The following is a 17,193-nucleotide window of genomic DNA, read 5'->3' on the forward strand; positions in this document are numbered from 1 at the left end:
AGTGCTGAAGGCTTTGTAACTCCGGGCTATGAGGACAGGTGGTGCTGTAGGCCCAGCACTCACCCAACGCTGTCTGTGTCCCTGGCAGTGCTGGCAGCTCCTCGCTCTGTGTGCTCCACTTTTCCTGCCTCAGCATCACTTCCTCTGGTATGTCAAGCAGCAGCTCCAACGCCATGCAGATCCCAGGTGAGTGAACCTGGCCGTTTCCTCTGCCACTTGAGCATTGCCAACTGCAGCATGAATAAGAGGGATGAGAGGAGTCTAGGACAGACCAGATCACTCCTGTCCTCTGAAACCGCTCAGTGGTGGTGGAGACTTCACCCATTGCCATGTGCACAAATGGGCACGTGGGGGTCTGGGCATGCTTAAGCTTCTCTGCATGCCAATCCGTGCATCCATGGAGGTACTGTGGCAACTCTCGCATAAAGCCACACTGCCCCCAAACTGTCCGCAAACGCTATTCTGTTGTTATGTTCTCTGGGTTCTGGAAGAAAATATCCATGCCAGCAACCTGCTATATAAAGGTCCTGAATGACAAATTAACGCCCCAGACCAGAGTCTTCAGGGCTTTTCTCACAACCTGCCCCAGCTACAGTTTTGGTCTTGGCTGAATCCGGATAGGGACCCGGGGTGCCAAAGTGGCAGGGATGAGCAGAGTCCATAATACTCCCTTCTTCTGTCTTTTTAGAAGTGAAACTGGCCAGTATGCCACCTACTGCCAGCGGGCAGTGGAGCGGACCCTGCAGACTGGGGAGCGGGAAGCCAGGCCGTCACGCATGGAAGTGGTGTCCATCCTGCTGCGTAACCCCTTCCACCACTCCTTGCCCTTCAGCATCCCCGTGCACTTTACCAACGGGACCTATCAGGTGAGGAGCTGGGCATGCTCCTTGTCCCGAGTCTTCTCACGTCATCATCCAGAGAATACCTCTGGGCCAGGTGGATGCTAAGGCTCCTTAGGCTTGGCAGATTCTTCACTGGCGCCCCAGAAGTAGATCTTATGAACTCATTGCATGAACAGGGAAGCTGAGATGCTGACCAAGAAAGTGGCAAAAGAAAGGGCCTCCAAAAGATTGTTGGTAAAGGAGGGACCCAGGTATGCCCAGTAAAATTTACAGTGGATGGGCTCATATCCCTCATGCACTGGCGCTTTGCCTATGAACACAGAAACCAACTTGCTTTGGCCTCTTGTATTTGTCCTTGCTCCTTTCCACCTGCTGTACCCAGTCCCCTCCACCAGCCCTAGTGAGCTCCTCTTGGGAAGTTCACTCAGGGGTGGAACCCTTCTCCCGCCTCAGGTGGTTGGTTTTGACGGCTCCTCCACGGTTGATGAGTTCCTCCAGCGGCTGAACCAGGAGATAGGCATGAGAAAGCCATCCCACTCTGGCTTTGCCCTCTTCACGGACGATCCCTTGGGCAGGGACCTGGAGCACTGCCTGCAGGGAAGTGTCAAGGTGACAGCCTCCCACTGAGCCAGCTGAGCCCCTCCCTGCTCAGGGATATTGGTGGTGGGGAAAGAGCCCATTTGATGGGTGCCTGACTGTTTGGTAGCTCATTTGGTGCTGAGCCCAAGGTGCTGCCCTAGTCAGCATTTCTGTGCCATCCTAAAATGTACCTGGAGAGGGAGAAAAAAGCTGTTGTGTGCCCTTGTCTCTGGAGATAAGATCGCTACACTCCTACTTCCCTCGAGTGGCTGTGCAGCATCCAGAAGAAAAGCCTCTTCTTGGCTTAGTGTAGGGACAGCGAGGCCCCACGAAGCCACTGCCTACATGCACCTACTCAGAGGCTCCCAGCTGTATGCCTGGACCCCCCGGATGTCATGTGGTACCCAGCACCTCACTTTTACGCTTTCTACCAGGGTCTATGCCATGCTTATAGGTTGAACCACACTTTTAAAGAGGCAGGTCCTTATGGTGCCCCTATAAGTAAAGGCCATTGAATGGGATTTAAGGTCAATCTTGTATTGTGGTCTGGGCTTACTGCCCTAGGGGATAAGTGTTTGTGAGAATGTGCTCTAGCACTTTGATGCATATTTGGCTCCAGTTTGTGCTTGTCTTTAACAGGACAAAGGCTTCTATGGTCTTTTAATGTTGCCTGGAAAAACTATGCCACATACCTTCTTTGCCAATGTCTGGGTGTCTGTGAGGCTTTGTTACATGGTAGGCCTCTGGGCATATTTGTTGAAAAGGAGAATAGCAGTCAGTGGAATGGAAATGGAGCTGGTGATCAAAGGCCATGGGGCTGCCTAGCCTCTGGGGAGGCCCCTCAGCTGGTGAGGCCAGCAGGGCAGATTTCTTGCTTTATTGCTCACCCTGTCCAGGGTTCCCTCTGTTTGTGAGGGAGCCGCTGCCACCTTGGGTCCAGGAAGCATGAAGTTCCACAGGTCAGCCTCCTGGTGGGAGGACCTTTCCTTTGTTTTCTTTGCTCTTTTGCTCTGAGTCCAGCCCTGGCTGGACCTTGATCCCTTCTCTCCTTATCAGGAAATTTTCTGACTTTCTTCTTTTGCCTTTTCAAGATCTGCGATGCCATCTCCAAGTGGGAACAAGCCATGAAGGAGCTGCACCCCGGGAAGTCTGAGGGTGGGACACGCGTCGTGAAGCTGATGTACAAGAACAGGTCCTCAGCACTGCACGAGGGTGGGGCCAAACACGAGGGCTGCCACTGGGTGCCAGCCCATCGCCTCCTCGACTAGACAGCCTATCCAGATGGGGGAGGGCCCTACAGATATAACACTGCCTGGCAGTCACTAGCCGGGGTGCAGGCTGGCTCTGCTGCTGATACTCTGTGAAACCCTGGGCAGCTCAGGCCTTCTGTCAGCCTTCTCTGTACTGCTTGTGCGTGTGTGTATATGCGCGCAGGCACACACACACACATTTGCCAAGAAAACAGACCAGACCAGCCTGGGCAACATGGCAAAACCCCGCCTCTATAAAAAATACAAAAATTAGCTGGGCATGGTGGCATGCACCTGTAGTCCCAGCTACTCAGGGGGGCTGAGGTGGGAGGATCACTTAAGCCCGGGAGGTCGAGGCTGCAGTGAGCTGAGATTGCGCCACTGCACTCCAGCCTGGGCGACAGAGTGAGACCCTGCCTCAAAAAAAAAGAAAAGAAAATAGACCAACCTCATGGGATGGCTAAGTGTGTTACTTTATGAGAGTGAAATTTTGTATAAGCTCCAGCTAGTTAAAGCTAAAGAGTGAGTACCTCCTATACCAATTCCAGGAAATACAGAAGTAGACATCCTGACTTTCTATCAATTTGAGTAAGAAAATCCCATCCCTCCATCTCAGTATATCTCCAGGCAAATAGTTTCCAATAGTCTCTTGGACTCTTAACTCACCCAGTCCCTTAATCTGTAACTCCAGGTACCAGATTTCCCTTACTAAATCCAGTAAGTTTAATGGTGTCTTCAGAATGAACCATGCCCTCCTGTTGGTATGAGATCAGCATGACCTTCATCTGCTCTGTGTCATACTTGGTTATATGTTTCTGGAGGCAATACAAAAGAGGCTCATAAATAGTGGGAAAAGAGTAGTTTCTCCTTTTGGAAATAAAGGTAACAGACCCAGAGAAAGCCTCATCCCTGTTTGGGATCCCTGCTGAGTCCTGGCTTCTTATTCTCTGCTCTGCAGGCTGTACTTTCGCAGTCAAGTCAAAGGGGAGACGGACCGAGAACGGCTGCTCCTTGCCTCTCAAACTAGTAGAGAGATAGTGGCAGGGAGGTTTCCTGTCAACAAGGAATTGGCTCTTGAGATGGCTGCCCTGTTGGCCCAGGTAAGGTTTTGTTCAGGAAGCAGGAGAGTGGGGTTGCCAGCTTAGAATGAATGCACCATGCAGCCCAAAACACAGGAAAGATTCTGCAGATCCTGTGGTGCTCAGGAGAGGGCAGCTTTGCCGTCTCTGGGATGGACAGCAGCTGACTCCTACAGAGCAGAGCTCCTCACTCACCACAGATACAGGATGCGTGCAGATGGCTGGACTTGGAATCCAGAGACTGGGTTTGAGTCCTTCCGACTGTGAGGTCTTAGCCAAGTCACTTCACTTCTCTATACTTTAGTTTCCTTCTCAGTATACCAAAACCAAAAATACTTGGCTGGGTGCAGTGGCTCATGCCTGTAATCCCAGTACTTTGGGAGGCTGAGGTGGGCAGATCATCTGAGGTCAGGAGTTCGAGAGCAGCCTGAGCAGTGAAACCCTGTCTCTACTGAAAAAAATAAAATAAAATGCAATAAAAATTAAAATTAGCTGGGTGTGGTGGTGGACGCTTGTAATCCCAGCTAATCAGCAGGCTGAGGCCAGAGAATCGCTTGTACCCGGGAGGCGGAGGTTGCAGTGAGCCAAGATCGTGCCATTACACTACAGCCTACGCAACAAGAGCAAAACTCGGTCTCAAAACAAAACAACAACAACAACAACAACAACAACAACACCTCTGCCAGCCTCCACAGGGTTGTACTGAGTATGATACCTGGATAATGTGTGTCATGTAATAGATGTGGTAAACTTTATAAACCATCAGACCTTCTAAGTAGAATTAGGAAGAGGAACACACATTCAGACTTGGACTCTCCTTCCTGTTATATTTAGAAGGCCATCTTGTCAAAGGTATCTGGGATACCTTCATGGCTCCCATAAGAGCCATGATAAAATTGTTGGTCTTGTCTGTAAGTGGTATTCCAAAGGTTCAAGTGGTGTTGCATCTCAGTAGCAATGTTCAGCTAGTAGGTAAAGGGGCATATAAGAGAGTCTGACACCTACTATATACCCACAAAAATTACAAATTAAAAATATTGTAAAAAAAGAGTAAGAATCTGGATTTACATGCTGGAAAGGAAGAGGAAACAATAATAGTTGATGTTTATAATTATAAAGATAAGAATACTCTCTAGGAGGCCCTGAACTAAGCATATATGCATCCTCCATTGTAGTTTTTATTCGCACCTAATAGATGAGGAAATTGAAGCTCAGAGAGTTTAAGTAACTTGATCAGGGACACAAAGCTGGGATTTGTGCCAGGTATCCAACTCCAAAGGCCACATTTGGAACACTCTGCTGTACTCTAGGATCTGTAGCATCTTCAATTCTATAGCCCATATTTTTGGACTGGAAGCCAGAATTTCCACACTGTTTTCCCTGGTGTGCTACCAATTAACTGTGTCTTTGGAAAAGGCACTTCACCTCAGCTGCAAAATCAAAGTTGGTCAGTGATCTCTAATATTCTAGGGCCCTAAGTTTGTTTCTCTAGTGTCTATAAAACTTGAGATGAAGTGTTTTTCTAAAGTATTTTTCACATCCACTAGCACCCCACCAAGAGGGTAATAAAGTAATGGTTTATTTCACCTCTCAACAGCGCCCCCTGGCCCATCCACTGTCAGATTTTGACTGGTCTCTTCATGTGCTTCTACCACAGGTAGAATATGGGGACTTGGAGAAGCCTGCCCTGCCAGGCCCTGGAGGCACATCCCCTGCCAAGGCTCAGCATCTTCTCCAGCAGGTCCTAGACAGGTTCTACCCCAGGCGCTACAGACATGGGGCTCCCCCTGAACAGCTGAGGTAGGCAGGCTTGCAGCCACTGTGGGGAGGCCTCAGGGCTGGAATGAAGACATGTTGGCACTTCATTGGCACTATTTCTCTCCATCTGCCCACACCAGGCACCTGGCAGATATGTTGACCACAAAGTGGGCAACATTGCAAGGCTGCTCCCCTCCTGAGTGCATCCGCATCTACCTGACCGTGGCCAGGAAATGGCCTTTCTTTGGTGCTAAGCTTTTTGCTGCCCAGGTAAGTGCCCGTGGAAGGAGCTGCCCACACCCTTAGGTGTGTCCCCATCTGCTCATGTTTGAGCCATACCAGTTTGCAGCCCTTGCCTCCATACCAGTAACCACCAGGGGTCACTATCCCTCCACCATTTCTGGCCTACTGGATTTCCAGTCCAGAGCAGAACTGTGATTGCTTATCTTCATCTGTCCTTTGTTGACTGCCCCAAAAGATGTGATCAACTGATTCACACACACAGATTCAGACTTGATATAATAGCTCTCTCAAGAGTGCTTTCATTTGTTTTAAAGATTGAAAGAACAATGTATAACCTAAAGAAATATATCTCCACTAGCTTGACATGGCATACAGGGGAATCAAATTACTTAGGCAGCAGTTAATTTCACCTCTGTATGAAGGCCAGGTGGCCAACAGTAATTTCAGAAGGAACTTTTCTTCACTGGGTGTCTGTTGTGCATAAACATTGTAGATAATTACAGCTCAAAGCTGGGCAGTGATCCTGTTTACTGAAGCCACAGATTGGAAAATGGCCATTCATTCATTCAACAAATAGTTGAGCTCCTACTATGTCCAGTGCTGGTTGTTTGAGGTTATAGGAGGTGAGAAAATCAGACACGGTCCTTGCCTTCCTGGAGTTTCCCATCTAGTGCAGGAGATATATATTCATCAAATAATCATATTCATTTTTTTCTCTATATATTTAATACATATTTATAAGCCATCGCAAGTGCTATGAAGGAGATGTACAGAAGTGTTATAAAGGCATGAAACGGGGACCCACTTGGTCTGGGAGCTTGGGAAAAGCTTCTGAAAAAGGCGACATGTCCAATGTCTATCTGCCTCTCTTTGGATTAAGAGAGAGGTTTTCTGGATTACTATACTGTACTCCTGGCAGTGAAAATCAGTCATTGCAGGAATGTCCACTAAATAGTCACTTCCTTACTGATGGGGCCTAAAGCCACGGGACTGCATTCTTGCTTTCCTACTTCTTTTACAGCACCTAGGAGATTGGCTGAAGTCAGAAGCACTTCAGCTTGGAGACTATAGGTGGAATGCCGTGTTTCCAAGACTAGGAGAAAACCACCTGTTCCCCATTCACCTAATAGAGTGGCCAAGGCTGGCCTCTATTCTGTAGCACAGAGCTTTCCATCCAGTGTGCTGTGGCAACATGGGTGCTAGGGACACCAAAAGAATGATCGCCTCTGCCTTTGAGATGGTTAGTAGGTGACCAGAGCCCCAAGGCCAAGGGTCTCCTGTCACAAGCCGCCTTGTCTATTTTCTGCATACGCTGTACAAATACCATCTTTGTTTTCCAAGATGAAGTGGCTGGAAATTACTGCTTAGCAGATCCCTGGATGTGCCTTCCTTCTCAGAAAGTTCTTATAGTTCAAAATCTGTAACTATGGATCTATCTGATGGGTTGTTTCTGTTACCCCAGCCTGCCCAGCTGTCTTCCAAGGAGAATGCTCTGGTGTGGATTGCTGTGAATGAGGATGGTGTCAGCATCCTGGACCACAACACTATGGTATGAAAGGATGCAGGCTACTCCCTGACCCCTCTTATTCCTCAACATGGTCTTTCTTCTCCTCTGTGGACTCAAAAGCCTGAACCAAGTGACCATGGCTGCTCTACCCCCACTCCTGCCCAAGCACCACTGTCATCTAGTCTAGACAGTGCTTGTAGACATTCAAGATGGAGATCTCCAAATTATGACCACTTGGGAGTTCTCTTTTCCTGTGCCTAGAAGAAACAGGGGATGCTGGTTCCTAGCTCAGGGGACAGGTGGAAAGTTTCCCCAGAATTGACTGGTTCCTTTCCACAGCAAGTGCACGTCACTTACCCCTACTCTTCAGTGACAACCTTTGGTGGCTGCAGGGATGACTTCATGCTTGTGATTAGATCTATCCCAGACAAGACCTCTGGAAAAAGCCACATTGAGAAGTTGATCTTCCGGATGGCTGCTCCCAAGGTAGGTCTGACAGCTGCTAAAACGTTCTACTCTGGCCAGATGTGGTGGGCTTGGAGCTTAGAAAGGAAACTGGGGTTATGCTAGTGCTCTACAAGGGCCCTGCCCAGATAAAATTGTTGGTCTTGTCTGTAATTAGTATTCTGAAGGTTCAGGTGGTATAGCATCTCAGTAGCAATGTTCAGCTAGTAGGTAAAGGGGCATATTCGGAGGGAACTAACTCTGGCCTAGCTACTATTATGTTCTTCACTTCTTCTTTTTTATTCTCTCAAGCCCCAGCATCACGCAGTCCTCAGTTGGGTGTTTACGTGCTCTTCTCTTCCTTGCAGCAGGCCTCGAGGCAGGGCAGATTCCTCTTTAAGGTGCTCTCATGTTACCCCTAGGTTCTGCTGACCCAACACTAGCTGAAAAGTGGGACAGTCCCACAGTGCTCCCTCTTCCTTGTTGTGGGGAAGACCACAAAAAGACCTCTTTTGCTTTAGTGACTTTGTTCCTACTCAATACAGGAAGTGTTGACCAGCGAAAATAACAATTACAAAGGCTCAGGAACCTAAGTTCTGATTTATTGTTTCTGACTCCCCTGTGATTAACTGGAAACCCTGTTGTTCTCCACTTTTTAATCCTAAAGTTAGAGTTTGCCAAACCTACTCCTGCTTTAATACCACCCCTGCCAAAGGGGAGGATCTCCAGATCCGTTTCTTAAGAAGGCCCCTTCCCTGGTTGTAGAGCTAACCAGAGCAGAACACTGGGCCTCATTTTCTCAGAAAGGCACTGTGCATCTCAGAGGATCGCCAGACCAACAGGGGCCCACACCACTGGGCCTCTGAACCACACAGTAATGGTTCTCTTTGGATATTTTCTCCCAGGTGGGTTTTTTTTTTTTTTTTTTTTTTGTTTTTGAGACGGAGTCTCGCTCTGTGCGGCCCAAGGCTGGAGTGCAGGTGGCCGGATCTCAGCTCACGCAGCTCCGCCTCCCGGGTTTACACCATTCTCGCTGACTCAGCCTCCCGAGAGCCTGGGACTACAGGCGCCCGCCACCTCACCCAGCTTGTTTTTTGGTATTTTTTTAGTAGAGACTGGGTTTCACCGTGTTAGCCAGGGTGGTCTTGATCTCCTGACCTCGTGATCTGCCCGTCTCGGCCTCCCAAAGTGCTGGGATTACAGGCTTGAGCCACTGCGCCCGGCCCCAGGTGGGTATTTTAAGAGATTAAATAAACTGAGGCCCCAGAACTCAGTGTAAGAGACTAGTAAGTGAGAAAACCAGGATTCAAGCCAAGGCTAGTTCAATTCCTTCACATCTCTGACCTCCTCTTAGATTGCAGAAGCTACCTTCATCATGGCCAGCTATATGAACCATTGCTCCACAACTGTGAACCCACCCACCAACCCACCCGGAGCCTGCCAGCTGTGGGAAATGGATGGACAACAGTTCTTTTCTTCTGTTTCCTGTGCTACCAAGGGGCCAACGTTGCTGTGAATATTTCTCCTACCCGATTCTCCACCACCACTAGTGCCTCTGGATTTAGAGATATATATCCTAGGGTATGATACTACTGTGATGGGTCTAACAGCCCCCCACCACTGTTGTTCTGTGAAATGTGTATTTTAGTGTCTGTGAAGCCTTTATTCTCTAGGTGCCTTACAAGGTTTCAGGGCTCAACTTTTAAAAATCTAGACCCAGTGTTAAAACCACTTATTCCTTTTTTCATAAGAAGAATGACTCTGGATGCTACCCGATTCTAGACATAGACAGGGATGATCCACTCTTACTGAGGGCATCAGTGCTGTAAGTAAAGGCTTTCTGCACTAATACTCTCAAGGAAGCGAATTTTCTTTTTGGTGGGGTGGGGGACACAGTCTCACTATGTTGCCCAGGCTGGAGTGCAAAGGCATGATTTCGACTCACTGCAACCTCTGCCTCCTGGGTTCAAGCAATTGTCCTGCCTCAGCCTCCTCAGTAGCTGGGATTACAGGTGCGTGCCACCATGCCCAGCTAATTTTTATATTTTTAGTAGAGACGGGGTTTCACCATGTTGGCCAGGCTGGTCTCAAACTCCTGACCTCAGGTGATCCACCCACCTTAGCCTCTCAAAGCGCTGGGATTACAGACATGAGCCAACGTGCCCAGCCCGGAAGCTAATTTTTTAATATTGTATATGGTCTTATTTATACTTGAAGTTTTCTGAACGTCGCTAAACAGGATAGGACTAAAATTTCCAATTCTCCTACACTGTCAGAAGCCTAGAACTCACTAAACTGGGCTGCCTTGCCCAAATGGGAAAGGTGCTGGCAGAGCTGGAGCAAAAAGAATAGACTCACTTTTCCCCATTATTGGTATGTACGCATTGGTACAGCCCCTTCTGTGGCAGTCTTTGCAGGGTAACATGCTATCCCTGCTAAGATTCAAGCTGTTTTCCTCACGCTGGACTGTAGGCCAAACCCAGTACCACACAATGTGCAAGCAAGGGCAGGGGGTAGGTCCAATCTGACCCCTCCCTGTCTCATTTTAACGACTGGACAGGGCTCGGTGAAGGCTGTGTTCACTATAATGGGCCATCATTTGTTTCCTTGTTCTTGTAAAAGACCAAGCAAATGCACTCTGCTTTTTGCTGCTATAAGACTACCAAAAATGAGTCAGAAACAAAGAAGACTATTTCAGGCATGTGGGCCTGGATATGCTCCTTAAGACTTCTGGCAAACTTCTGCTGGGAATTAGTTTGAGGGTGAGGGTACGTATGTGACACTTGCCCTAGCCTACGAGTAGCAGGTAAAAGAAAGTTTCTTGCATCCTTTGCCTTACTGATAATACCATAATCCCCCTCAATTCAGACCTTCTAATTGAGTGCAGAGGAGACTAGACAGTCTCCTCTAGACAGGGTGTAGACACACCCTCCCCTAACAAAAACAAAATGAAAGAGTTCATACACTGATTTTCCAACATCTAAGAAACTGAGTTTTGTTTCCTAGGTCTAAGGCAGCCTTACTATCTGTCAATAAAGTGCTGAAAACTGTATATTTACCAGTAGCACCCAAAACCAAGCCCTTAATCCCAACAATGTGTGTATATTGTGCATAGCAAAAACTGTGAGGCTGGAACTAGTTTATCTGAAGACCTCAGCTGCTATAAGCTTCTCCTCTTTCACCCTGTAAACTGACAAGCATGAGGAAAAAAGGAGCACATCCAAGTCTCTGCCTCTCTTAAATGTACTTGACTGTGCAAGGCAAGTAGTTTTACAGCCATTTCTGTTCACACCTTTCACCCCAGGATTTGGGGATCTAGCTGAGACATTTCTACCTCGAACAAGTCACATGTACCATAGGTTCCTGAATAATTCCTGCAGGGCTGGTGACAGACATAACAGCTCTGGTTTTATAATATCTTGGGTGTCTCTAAGGCCAATAAGAATAACATTATCTACCCAGAGAGTTTAAAAGAGAAGTAGGAGTCCGAAGGAAGGGAAAACAAGAATGGAGCTGTGTTCACACTGAATTTGGGGTCAATCTATTTCCCCCACCCTCTCTCCTCCCCAACCCTTCAGGAATCCTCCTTTAGTTTATTAATTTTATACAGAAGAAACTGCCTTAGAAACAAAGGATTCAATAATTTGCTTATTTATTCTTTGTTAACATGAGAGTCCCGTGTCTGAAAACCAAAGTCAAATTTCTGTGTGGCCTTTTGTCTCATCCCTCTTGGCAAAAGTAGCTTTTGAACTGATTTTAAAAAATTGCTAAGTAACAGAAAAGTATTAATGTGCTTGACACCATGACTGAAATACCATGATCTTGTTTGTCAATAAAAAGCAGCTATCTGTGAACCAGGTAACTGTGTGTTTTGGAAGAAGATCTGTTTATTAAGAGTAAATAAGCCCTGTACAGAACACAGGCACTAGGTTGACAGACTCACCTTTTGTAGGACATTTCTTCCTGCTAACCAGTACGTGGAGGGCTTGTTATTTTTGTAACTTTACACAAGGGGTAATAGGAAAATACACCTTTCTCAAGACATCTGACGTCAGTTTCCCATTGTTTTGCTTCACAATCATCAACAAAGTAAACCTGAACATAGTTAGCAATTTCACAAAGTGTTCTTTGCTGACATTACTTTTGACATACTGTGTCAAAATTCTTAAGGTCTCCCCTCCTTTGGTAAAGTAGGCAAAACCTTACAAGGAAAACACTACAGTACATGGAAATACACTGAGTTAGATTTCCAGTCACCTGCTCTATGGCTCTGAGATGCACTACACCGATAATGGTTCCTAGGACTGTGTCCACCTGATGGTTTAGAGTACAGAAAACCAGCCCCTATGGTTTAAGAGTCATCTCCCATGGAAGACAATGCTGGCCTTCTGAACGCTGGGGCTCATGGGCTTGTTGATGTGGCTTTCTGGTGTGCCAGGATCTCCTGGCAGCTCCTGTATACTTCAATCAAGCAGTCCAGCCGGGGCTTAGCACTCTGAATTCCAAAGGGGAGAAATGCAGAGTCAAAGTGAACATAAGGGAGTACAGTGGAGATGCATCAACTTGCAACTTTTTTTTGAGACAGAGTTTCGCTCTGTTGCCCAGGCTGGAGTGCAGTGGTACAATCTCGGCTCACTGCAACCTCTGCCTCCCAGGTTCAAGCAGTTCTGCTTCAGCCTCCTGAGTAGCTGGGATTACAGGTGCTCGCCACCACATCCAGTGGCACAATCTCGGCTCACTGCAACCTCTGCATCCTGGGTTCAAATGATTCTTGTGTCTCAGCCTCCCGAGTAGCTGGGACTACAGGCACGAACCACCATGCCCAGCTAATTTTTGTATTTTTAGTAGAGACAGGGTTTCACCATGTTGGCCAGGCTGCTCTTAAACTCCTGGCCTTAAGTGATCCGCCCACCTCAGCCTCCCAAAGTGCTGGGATTACAGGCTTGAGCCACAGTGCTGGGCCCACATGCAACTTCAATCTCTCACCCACATCAAGGGGTATAAATGGCACAGCACTGAGCTCAGGGAGTTAAGTTTAGGCCTCAGCACACCTTGCTGGGAAGAGTCCCAGCTAGGCTCACAGCCCAGCTTGTGAATTGTGTGAGGTGGGAGATCAAATGATAGCTTTTTAATCTGTCTAAGTTTCATGAACTCCATCTCTAAGAGTAAGCAAAGAGGAAAAACAAAATGGACCCTTGAGAAATGTTACACGTAAAATAGTCCTCAAAGACAAGAAGGGCAGTTTAATATGTAAATATTGAAAAATGTTTTGTACAATGAAATGTAATAATAACCAAAATTAAAAGAAAAACCACAGAATGGGAAAATATATGTGAAAGTATATTTAATAAAAGTATACTACCTAAAATACATAAAGACTTAAAATATATAAAACAGGTACAAATACATAATATTCAGTTTCTTCTTGACTAATAGAGAAGATAGGTAGTTTAAAACAAGAGGAAATACTGATAGGTAATACAAGGAAATATGAAAAGCCTATCATTTAAAGAGATACAAATTTACCTATTTAAAATGCCTTTACCTACATATTAAGCTAAAAAAGCTAAATCCACTATTAGCCAGGATGGTAGAAAAAGAAGTACAAAAGCCCCAAAGTATGGTAATGTTGTCCAGTCTCCAGAGCCCCATCTTAAACACTAGAAATCTATAAAACTATTCATAAGCTTTAATAAAATAATTTTTAATTATAATGCAAAATAATATTTTAGCTTAGCTATCTTAAATCCTTTGTGAAAAAGGTCAGTGAGGCAGGGTTAACTGTATACATAAATACGTGCATAAATACCTACCTCTAAGATAATTTACTTCGTAATTTATTATGTTTGTATAATTTATTATGTTTGTATAATTTTTGTCTTGTTTTTTGAGTGGATCTCTGTCACCCAGGCTGAGTATAGTGGCATGATCACAGCTCACTGCAGTCTTGACCTCCTGGGCTCAAGCAATCCTCCCACCTCAGCTTCCTGAGTAGCTGGGACCACAGATGTGTGCCACCACGCTCAGCTAATTTTGGTATTTTTTGTAGAGATGGGGGTTTTACCATGTTGCCCAGGCTGGTCTCGAACTCCTGAGCTCAAGCGATCTGCCTGCCTCAGCCTCCCAAAGTGTTGGGATTACAGGCGTGAGCCACTGCACCAGCTGATAAGTGGTTTTTTTTTGTAAGAGCAAAACAAAAAACTCCAGGCAGGATTTTAAAAGGTGGTAAGAGTGGCTAAATAAACTGACATTTCAATATATTATACAATATAGTTATTTAAAATAATAAATATAATGGCCTTTGTAGGACACATACATATTATTTACAAAGTAAGACACACAATAGCGTACAATGTGAGATCAATGACTTCTATCTAAAAAACTGTACATTAGTAGACTGACAGAATCAAAGTAGATGAATAGTGATTTGTAGGCAGAGGTTGCTATATATTTGATTGTGCTCTTTAAAATGTGCATGAGGCGAGGTGTGCTGGCTCATGTTTGTAATCCCTACACTTTGGGAGGCTGAGGCAGGAGAATTGCTTGAACTCAGGAGTTCAAGATCAGCCTAGGCAACATGGCAAGACCTCATCTCTACTAAAAAGAAAAAAAAAAGTTAGCCAGGTGTGGTGGTGCACACCTGTAGTCCCAAGTACTCAGGAGACTGAGGCAGGAGGATTTCTTGAGCCTAGGAGGCGGGGGCTGCAATGAGTGACGATCATACCACTGCACTCCAGCCTAGGTGACAAAGTAAGACTCTGTCTCATAAAATAAAATAAAATAATAAAATATGCATGAATAATATTTTTAAGGACTATATTTGCCTCAGAGAGGAACTTCTCAAATAACTGAAATCCTAATTATCACTCAAAACAGCTGTCAGTTGTCTTCCAATACTCTGAAAAAAGGAATTTACATTCCTACTGAAAAGGTTGAGGAGTAATTGGAGAACAGTAAAAGTGTTCTATACTCACCTGGAAGACGGGTACTACTTGGGCTATCCCATGTGGTTCCACTGGATCCTTCAATAAGATGCAGAGGTAGTAAATCACCTTCTGCTGTAAGAAAATAAATCAAATAGCAAACTCTAAGTGAAACTCATTTTGCATTCTTTTTTTCTTTTTCTTTTTCTTTTTTTGAGACAGTCTCACTCTGTTGCCCAAGCTGGAGTACAGTGGCACACTCTTGGCTCACTGCAACCTCCACCTCCCGGGTTCAAGCAATTCTCCTGCCTCAGCCTCCCAAGTAGCTGGGATTACAGGTGCTTGCCACCATGCCTGGCTAATTTTTTGTATTTTCAGTAGAGATGGGGTTTCACCATGTTGGCCAGGCTGGTCTGGAACTCCCGACCTCAGGTGATCCGCCCGCCTTGGCCTCCCAAAGTGCTGGGATTACAGGCGTGAGCCACTGCGCCTGGCCACATTCTTTTTTTCTAAGGGAAGGCTCAACGCTTTTTCACAAATGGTTAAGTAGTAGAACACTTGATAGCTTTTGAAGTGGGAGAAAAGTATATTCTCGTTCTTTAAATGAAAAAAGACAGGGCCAGGCGTAGCGGCTCAAACCTCTAAACTGAACACTTGGGGAGGCCACAGCAGGAGGAGGGCTTGAGCCCAGGAATTCAAGACCAGCCTAGGCAACATAGTGAGACTCCATCTCTACAAAAAATAGAAAAAACGAGCTAAGCATGGTGGTGCGTGCCTGTAGTCCCAGCTACTCAGGAGGCTGAGGTGGGAGGATGGCTTGAGCCTGGGAAGTTGAGGCTGCAGTGAGCTGTGATTGAGCCACTACACTCCAGCCTGGGTAACAGACAGGGTCTCACCAAAAAAGAAAAAAGAAAGAAAGAGAAGGAAAAAATGCCAGTAATAATTTTGGAGTTGGTCTTGAAGATAAAGTTGAAATGCTAATTCTCTATCCATGAAAACCTGCTGCATCTCTAAAAATAAGGAGATTTACCTTTTACATATAAGTCTCACTTTTATGGTTTATAGACATGCCAGCCAAAAAGAAAACTCTAGTACTATAAGTACTAGAGCAGAGGATCCTCATGTTTAATTCTGTGACATCAAGTACTTTAGGTATTAAGGCTCGGTATAGATCTGGGAACACCCTATGGGCTGGCTACCTCCTCCAGAGAGGACTGTAATACTACCTTTTAAATACTTACCATGTAAATAGCCTCATTGATGACAATATCCTTGACCTTGCCCATTTCTATGAAGGTAGTGCTTTCTTTGCCTGAAGCATAAGATGAAGTCATCTGAATGCCAAGGGAATCAATGATTAACAGAGTCTCCTGATCAATCTTCACAAAATGGAGATAACCAAGCAGACCTAAGAGGGTGATGAAGATGGCAGCAGAGAGGATCATGCTGTTCTGAAGAGAGAGCCAGACACAGGCAGTAAGATTACCAAGTGGTACCAGTCAACTCCAGGCAAAGAGGAAAAAAGCCTTTCTTCTCTTGTCAGATGAGGGGAACATGCATGGAGGAAAAGGAAATTGCTTTTATTTGGGTTCTGAGGTGCTATAAAAGTATACAGTGAAACAGATCCACACAACAAATGGATAGGTCTGGGGAAAACCTCCATCAGCAAAATGTCCACCATCATCACAGCAATCTCAGAAACTTTTTTTTCCAAAATTCCAAATTAAGGGCCCAAATCAACTGAATGCAGTAGCTTGCACTTGTAATTCCAGCTACTAGGGAGACTGAGGCAGGAGGATCACTTGAGCCCAGGAATTCAAGGCTGCAGTGAGCTATGATCATACAACTGCACTCTAGCTTGGGTACCAGAATAAGACACTGTATCTTTAAAAAAAGAAAGGATCCAGCCAGGCGTAGTGGCTCACGCCTGTAATCCTAGCACTTCTGGAGGCCAAGGCAGGCGGATCACAAGGTCAAGAGACTGAGACCATCCTGGCCAACATGGTGAAACCCCGTCTCAACTAAAATTACAAAAATTAGCTGGGTATGTGGCATGCGCCTCTAGTCCCAGCTACTCCGGAGGCTGAGGCAGCAGGATTACTTGAACCAGGGAGGTGGAGGCTGCAGTGAGCCAAGATGGCATCACTGCACTCCAGCCTGATGACAGAGTGAGACGTCTCAAAAAAAAAAAAAAAAAAGGACCCCAAATCTTTTCCTTTCACACTCCCTCAGCAGAATACAGGAGGGAGCTATGTCCTGATAAACCCACGAAAATGCATTTGGCCGGGCGCGGTGGCTCAAGCCTGTAATCCCAGCACTTTGGGAGGCCGAGAAGGGCGGATCATGAGGTCAGGAGATCGAGACCATCCTGGCTAATACGGTGAAACCCCGTCTCTACTAAAAAATACAAAAAACTAGCCGGGCGACGAGGCGGGCGCCTGTAGTCCCAGCTACTCGGGAGGCTGAGACAGGAGAATGGCGTGAACCCGGGAGGCGGAGCTTGCAGTGAGCTGAGAGCCGGCCACTGCACTCCAGCCTGGGCGGCAGAGCAAGACTCCGTCTCAAAAA

The 17,193-nt window shown here is 46.2% G+C and overlaps 2 protein-coding genes across 5 annotated transcripts in view; one reads left to right on the forward strand and one right to left on the reverse strand.

Moving 5' to 3' along the window:
- The window catches only part of PLEKHH1 (pleckstrin homology, MyTH4 and FERM domain containing H1), a 56,200-nt gene extending 46,546 nt beyond the window's left edge, over nucleotides 1-9,654 (forward strand). For both annotated transcript variants that reach the window (XM_017878594.1, XM_017878595.1), the window contains 10 exons: nucleotides 89-186; nucleotides 689-866; nucleotides 1,296-1,451; nucleotides 2,513-2,613; nucleotides 3,630-3,771; nucleotides 5,408-5,550; nucleotides 5,649-5,778; nucleotides 7,214-7,300; nucleotides 7,598-7,744; nucleotides 9,057-9,654. In XM_017878594.1, the coding sequence (XP_017734083.1) occupies nucleotides 89-186; nucleotides 689-866; nucleotides 1,296-1,451; nucleotides 2,513-2,613; nucleotides 3,630-3,771; nucleotides 5,408-5,550; nucleotides 5,649-5,778; nucleotides 7,214-7,300; nucleotides 7,598-7,744; nucleotides 9,057-9,218 (1,344 nt within the window). In that variant the 3' untranslated portion in view covers nucleotides 9,219-9,654. The remainder of the gene's footprint in view (nucleotides 1-88; nucleotides 187-688; nucleotides 867-1,295; nucleotides 1,452-2,512; nucleotides 2,614-3,629; nucleotides 3,772-5,407; nucleotides 5,551-5,648; nucleotides 5,779-7,213; nucleotides 7,301-7,597; nucleotides 7,745-9,056) is intronic.
- PIGH (phosphatidylinositol glycan anchor biosynthesis class H) overlaps nucleotides 145-17,193 on the reverse strand; it is a 26,307-nt gene continuing 9,258 nt past the window's right edge. The window contains exons 2-4 of one of the 3 annotated variants that reach the window (XM_017878598.1): nucleotides 15,867-16,076; nucleotides 14,677-14,760; nucleotides 145-230 (exon numbers count right to left, since the gene is read on the reverse strand). In XM_017878598.1, coding sequence (XP_017734087.1) covers nucleotides 153-230; nucleotides 14,677-14,760; nucleotides 15,867-16,076 — 372 coding nt within the window. In that variant the 3' untranslated portion in view covers nucleotides 145-152. Of the gene's footprint in view, nucleotides 231-11,332; nucleotides 12,198-14,676; nucleotides 14,761-15,866; nucleotides 16,077-17,193 lie in introns of those variants that run through there. The other 2 variants (XM_017878596.1, XM_017878597.1) reach the window with 2 other exon arrangements.

This window comes from Rhinopithecus bieti, unplaced genomic scaffold (assembly GCF_001698545.2).
Source record: "Rhinopithecus bieti isolate Rb0 unplaced genomic scaffold, ASM169854v2 scaffold_11252, whole genome shotgun sequence".
NCBI lineage: Eukaryota > Metazoa > Chordata > Mammalia > Primates > Cercopithecidae > Rhinopithecus > Rhinopithecus bieti.